This window comes from Liolophura sinensis, chromosome 12, assembly GCF_032854445.1.
Source record: "Liolophura sinensis isolate JHLJ2023 chromosome 12, CUHK_Ljap_v2, whole genome shotgun sequence".
NCBI lineage: Eukaryota > Metazoa > Mollusca > Polyplacophora > Chitonida > Chitonidae > Liolophura > Liolophura sinensis.
Genome location: NC_088306.1, coordinates 22,320,322 through 22,327,285, shown reverse-complemented (window position 1 = coordinate 22,327,285; position 6,964 = coordinate 22,320,322). Strand labels below are relative to the sequence as shown.

Below are 6,964 nucleotides of genomic sequence, written 5' to 3'. Positions count from 1 at the left end.
GAAAGTGTGTTATATGAGTGATGTTAAAGAGACATTGTCGCCCAAATATTAGGGGTTTTTGCCTTATTACTGAATGACATGAGTATCGGGTATTTTTCTCAAGAAATAAAAGTCACAAGCTTTTCGTTCATCCCACCCCAGCATTGTTAAGTGAATGTTTAAAAATAACCAAAAAAATATACAGATGAAAACTGAAAATTCTGCGATGAGGCGTGAAAATTCTGCCTGAATAATTAAATGAGGCGCTGTCAGTTCAGTGGAAATGGATCATGCGCACAGCGCTCGGTAAGCTCAACAAACATAGCTGATTACACGCGTAAAAGGACCTACGGCTCGCTCGTGACAGGTTCGGCCAAAAAGAGGCGTAAAAAAGAGCTCGACAGGCCGACAAGCAAGTGTAGAGTTGTAATTGATGGTCAGTTTGAACGGTGGAGTACAATGAAGAAAGAAAAATGACTCACGAAGGGCGAAGATGTCGCAAAACTACTCCTTGATAGGTGGGTTTAAATGTTGTTGTTGTTGTGGGCAGGGGGTGTTAAATTTCGAACAGACACACGTTTCTGACTCTTAGTTTAATGAGAAGATTATTCCTATCCTTTTCTCAATGCTGTTTAAGCTGGTGTACTCTGTATGTATCGATGTGTATCAATATTCGAAATTATCCGAGTTCGTCGATTGATCGAAAGTCGGTATCATAGGGAACTTTCCGAACGTTGCGCATATGCTCCGGGCCCTTCCGTTTAAATATTAATGGGGTAAAATGGCTTGCCCTCTTTGTATTGAATTCGAATAACGGACTCGTACAAATTCCATACTCATTGCACATTCTTTACTTCAACGTGAGTGATTTAGTTTATGAACGAACTTTAAAACTTCGTTAAGACGTCACACTCAGAATTTGTTTAAAAACCCAAATTGTGGATGACCATGTCACTTGAAGAATGTGACACACATATTCTATTAATTTAAATAACGATTCTATTAGGCTAAAAGGATATTACATTCAGTATGACACAATATTGTGTCATAATAACATGATATCACTCGGACAACAGACTTTCTGTTAATATTGACATTTCTATTTACTGTAGGGGCCGTCTGACAACATGTCGTGATGTTACATCTTTACGTGTTGCTAGAAAGAGGTAGCACGTCTGTTTCGGTGGTTACACGTGCTCTACAGGTATGTTCTGTGTGCCAACAAAAAGAAAGTTGATGTTACATTGATTGCACGGACTTCACAGTGTCTGTATAGCCTGTCAGTTATAAGGGTTTCTAGATCTGTTGTATGTCAATATGTGTAACATAGGCCCTGTATACTCACAGTGGGACACGATGGACTATTGTCAAAAGAACGTCCTAAAAACCGGTATAAGGTAATAAGAGAAGGATTATTAGAACCTGGTTACGACTGGAAGTACTGAAGAGGGTAATGACTGGCGTTTTTCCTATTATAGGGTTTTAACCGACTGAGCACTTAACCATTGAAGCCCATTGTCTCCTTGTCTATCGACCTATTTACATCACCGCAGAGCGCTTGAGAGCTTTCTGAGCTCACGTAACGCTTGGGGGAGGTCTATATCCATGCATAAACCAAACTGAAAGTGAAACGTTCCTTGTAAGTCTAAGATAGGCTTTATAAATATATGCCTTATTGATCTGTTTGCTTCCATCCTTATGGTGTATACCAGCACACGGTCGTTCCTGTTTTCAAACCTATTTATATGTGACCATGTATAACGTATACTATGTCAGATAAAATGAGTCACACTCTTCATTCTGTGTGTTTACAGACCTGGAGCCGATCATAACCTGGATTTCGGTATGAGCTATCAGGCTGCATTTCCAGTTTGATATGACCTTTCTTGGTATTTAGTCCTTGGTGCTGTTGTCTCTGCATTATGCGGATCATAACCTGGAGCTCTTCGTGAAGATTTTCTCGCTATTAGTCTGACTTTCGATTCTGTTAAACCTTCTTTGGTATTTAGTCTTTAGTGTTGTTTTCCCAGTATTATGATGGTTCAGCATTGTTCCCAGTGTGACAGATACTGCACAGATCTGAAGAAATGTTCAGGCTGTAAGACTGTGTTCTATTGCTCGGTAGACTGTCAACGTGAACATTGGCCAAGGCATAAAGCTCATTGCAGATACAAACAACCAGATGGCCCTATTCAATCCCTGGATCAGGTTAATCAGTGCTGTTCGAACTGCAAGACCTACGTTGGAACTTTAAAAAGGTGCACTGCCTGCAAAAATACGGCGTACTGCTCGAAATCTTGTCAGTTAGAACACTGGCCCGAGCACAAAGCCAACTGCAAATTGTCTTCTCAAGATACCAGCAAGGATTCCATGAACGGAGGTCGACGTTGTGCATACTGTAACACAAATGTCGGGCAGCTGAAAAGCTGTACTCGTTGCAGAACAACGGCTTACTGTTCAAAATCATGTCAGCTAGGGCACTGGCCGAAGCACAAAGCCAACTGCAAATTGTCTTCTCAAGATACCAGCAAGGATTCCATGAACGGAGGTCAACGTTGTGCATACTGTAATACAAATGTCGGGCAGCTGAAAAGCTGTACTCGTTGCAGAACAACAGCTTACTGTTCAAAATCATGTCAGCTAGGGCACTGGCCGAAGCACAAAGCCAACTGTCGACGATCTCCTGAAAATGCCGGAAAGAATTCTCAGAACGAGCGTCATTATTGTACAAACTGTAACACAGTTGTCGAAGAGGTAAAACGTTGTACAGGTTGCAGTGCCGCAGCCTATTGTTCCAAATCATGCCAGAAAGAGCATTGGCCAAAACACAAAGGTAGCTGTAAATGGTTTTCTCTTGATACAAGCAAGGATTCCACGAATCAAGTTCAAAAGTGTGGAAACTGTAACACAACTGTCGGAAATTTGAAAAAGTGTGTCGGCTGTAGTGCCATAGCCTATTGTTCCAAGTCGTGTCAGCAAGCACACTGGCCAAAACATGAAATTAATTGTGGGGTTCGTGGAAAGGGCAAGAAAGTTCGTCAACGGCGTGAAGATGACGGCAGGAATGTTAGTCCAGAACCTGATCCTATCAATGCGACAACATTTGAAGGCAATACCAAGTTTAGAATTGTACAGGACCTTGTGTCTGGCTCGGTTATGATGGATAAACAGGAACCGTTACCAGAGTTTTTCCTCCCGCCAGCACCACCTCCAGGCCCAACAGAGTTATCCCGCCTGGTGGACAGCCTGATGACGTCACTTCCCCAACCAACGTTTTTCGATCTTGCTGACGGCCAGCGGTTTACGTTCATCACGAACATGACCAGGGTTATGCCGGAGAGCTACTTCTCGGTGCTGTACGAGAACATTAACACGATCCTGGTGGCAAAAATCGTCGAAATGGACGTGTGCTGGATAAGAAACGGGATCCGTATTATGGTGCGGTTGGTTTTACACATCATTCATGTAGTTTCCCGAATAATTACATCTGTTTAATCTTTAATATTGATTAAAACTAAGATCGGAGAAAACAAAGAAAGCCGTAACACGGTTTCCTTTAACCAAACATTCATGTACAAAGCCCAACCAGTGTTTATCATCAAGACAGTGTCTTTCATAGCCGTTTTTTTCCTTTCACCATAATACTGGCCAACGTTGTATAAGTGATGTATTAATGAGTACGGCATAAAACACCAATCAAATAATTACATATATATAATCATGCTTTATCTACTTGGTCGCTGTCTTCCTCTTCGACGACATCGATCAGATTTTATTAACGAAGGAGACTTTTAAGGCACGTTCCGGCCAAGCATCTTTCACCTAATACAATATAAAAAAACGTACAGCATAGAGAGTAAAACCAGAGCAGTGACGACAGCGTGATAGATGGCAAATGGTTACATTTAACCAGAGAAATACAGCCTCTTGCCAAATTACCCCATTTAGGCCTTTACTCTAACTGTTCATGCAAATGCTTAAATAGTAGCAACTTACACGCCCACTAGCACTGGAAGTGTTAGATAACAATGTCGTGACCTCAATTCCTCAAATTGCTACCACATTTAATAAACATTAACATATGCCGATTCCGCTAACTGGATGGAGAAACAACAAGGGAATTCGAGCACGCAAATGCATGCTGAATGACGTAATCCATTTGCCATAATCCACATGATCATCTGTCTTTAAATAGTTTTGCGCATACGAAATGCAGTTATTCCTTTTGTTTTGTTTTTAATATTACTACTTTTGTTTTTCTTCTTTCCAGGGAGACAAATCCAAAATATTAAGGATAGTCCATTTCCACATGCCAGGGATGAATCCGTTTCCCTTTTTTAAATGGAGTGATGCAGTTCCGGGTAACTACGTCTGCATCCGCGCTCCTTCGTTTCACTCATTCAAGGATGGACAGGTCGGGTTCCGAATAAACCACGCCAGTCACGTGCGCATCTTGTCTGCGTCCGGGCAACTGACCTTTGGAATATAAAGCAGCCCCACACGAAAACTGGTGTTGGACGGCAGGTTTGTGTCAAAGGGATACGAGGCTATGTTTTCTAATCCAACTAACAAATCACGAATAACATTTCCGTATAACTCTAACCAGACTCATATTAATCTCCTAGAGTACCATAAAAGACGTACAGCATAGAGAGAGAAAGCAGAGCAGCGACGACAGTGAGATAGTTGGCGGATGGTTATACGTAACCGGTGAAAAACGGTCTCTTTTCAATTTACCTCGCCGTAAGTGTGAAAGTCTGTCAACAACCTGCGGATGGTCGTGGGTTTCCCCCGGGCTGTGCCCGGTTTCCACCCACCATAATGCTGACCGCCGTCGTATAAGTGAAATATTCTTGAGTACTGCGTAAAACACCAATCAAATAAAATAAATAATTCAATTTACTTCAGTTAGGGTAGAACACCCTCTACCTGGCGTTACCTGATCTCCATCGGAAAAAATGGAATCAGAAAAAAGTTACAAAGTGTCATACAGGCTTCCGACAGGCACGTTGTCAAAGCATGGACGGTTCTTGAATTTTGATTTGTTGGCTGGTTTCTCGGCATAAACTTGTTTACAGCTGGAGTCCGTTTTACAAAAATGTGTAACTTACGTCAAACATGTTTGACATAGCGTTACGCCCTTTCTTAAAATCAGTATCAGGGAAACGTTTGAGCATAAAACTTGACGCGGAGTGGCAATCAGAATTCACCATGTATACCTATGGACTATGTTGATTTCACTTTCGGAACCTTTTAACTGATCAACCGACCCACTGGATCCCAGCTAACGCGAGAGAGTGTGAGGTTTATGCGAGATTAAGCTCCTGCACGTGAACTGACAGTATGCCGAAGATTTAATAAGCAAATCAATCTGCTTTTGAGCCTGACTGATATTCGTTTGTAAAGATAAACTTGAGTGAAATCAAGTCCTGTCATTACTCCAATGACATGAAGCTTAACGAAGTTCACAGATTTTCGGAATATTTTTTTGTTATCGTCTTTTATAACATGTTTTTTTAAGTGGGAGTTACAATGTTAGCATCACCAGGATTAAAAGTTCCGATAAAAAAAAAGAGAGAAAGGGTTTGTGTTATTCTTGATATGACGTTCTGCGTTGCCATGGATGACAGCAGCTAAACTGGCCGGTCCAGTTGCCATAACTGATCGGGCGCACACCATAATCAAAGTTAAAGATGATCATACAAAAATAGGCGTTCGTTTATTTAGCATCTTTGTATTATGTTTCAAATGCGTTATGTTCGTTTCCTTAATGATAAATCATAACAAAGATGATAGCACAGGATTGCACTGTACGATTGGCATATTGACAAGTGCTTTTGACATGCTTTTTATCTTTTAAGGCGAAAAACCACTGAAATCAGAAATAAATATCACCAGTCCTCAAGTGCATTTTGCTGTTGTTGTTGTTTTATATTAAACTGAATTAAATGCTTTCAAATGTTTGAATTTTGTTGTTGCGGGACCAAAAACAATCCCGTAACGCAAGACGGTCCCAAATTGTCTAGCTTGTACTAGAAACTACTTAACTACTTGCAGTTTTAAACCGTACTCAAGAACATTGCACTTATACGATGACTGTTTTGAAGTCTGAGGAAACCGAGCTGAAAAGACCACCACCACCATCCGCAGATTGCTGCCACACCTTCCCTCGTACGACCCCTGAGGTGGACTTGAACTCACAGCGATCAAATTAATGATAGGATCCTGGGAAATTGTGCTTCGGCAGCACGCTAACTACTGGGCCACCAGGGTTACAAACAGTAAAATACACTTCTGAAAATCAGTTCGTCCAAGCACGAATGGTTTTAATTGGTTTGTTGGTTTACCGACGTAAACTTGCTGCGCTAACACGACAGGTCACGGAGACATCAGTGTGTTGAAGAAGTTAAAATATTTTCCTAGGCCAAGAAATTAGTGGCACCGTGTAATACGTGTTCTCTGAACTTCAGAATCATAGCGCCCGAGGGGTGGTGTGGTGGGGTGTCCAAACAGTGTCCGAACGAAAACGACAATTTATGTGTAAAAGTAATCAGATATGGGTGATTGTAGCGGTATTGAACTATTGAAACTAGGACGATTTGCTGTTAACAATCTCATGAACAAGGTAGGCGTCGGTGATGCTCGTCAGTGAGCCGAATGGTCAATAGCACGTTGTTTGTGTATGTATTTGGGGCGTTAAGTTATACCTGTCATTACAGAGTTCGATCCCAGTGGTGCCAACTTTGTTCTGGACGCTTTATTAACCATTAGGCCACCGAAGCGGCCATGGGTTGTGTTGTTGGCTTAAAATGCTGTGTCACTCAATGGTTTGATTTTTCTTTCCAACTAATACACTTGTATCCTTTGTCTCAATTGTCGCCGAGAACAGTTATTAAACTTCCGTGTGTACAGTCCCGTACTAAAATGATCAGGTCAGCCTTTTGCTATGTAAGTCATGCCGGTACATTTTATGTGGACATGGGAA

The 6,964-nt window shown here is 41.5% G+C and overlaps 1 protein-coding gene across 1 annotated transcript; it reads left to right on the top strand.

The window, feature by feature from the left end:
• Nucleotides 1-1,045: 1,045 nt before the first annotated feature.
• LOC135479570 (uncharacterized) lies at nt 1,046-5,136 on the top strand. The gene is made up of 3 exons (XM_064759459.1): nt 1,046-1,183; nt 1,794-3,417; nt 4,250-5,136. The coding sequence occupies exons 2-3, from the start codon at nt 2,014-2,016 to the stop codon at nt 4,466-4,468; spliced, it is 1,623 nt and encodes a 540-aa protein (XP_064615529.1). The 5' UTR covers nt 1,046-1,183; nt 1,794-2,013; the 3' UTR covers nt 4,469-5,136.
• The last annotated feature ends 1,828 nt before the right edge of the window (nt 5,137-6,964 follow it).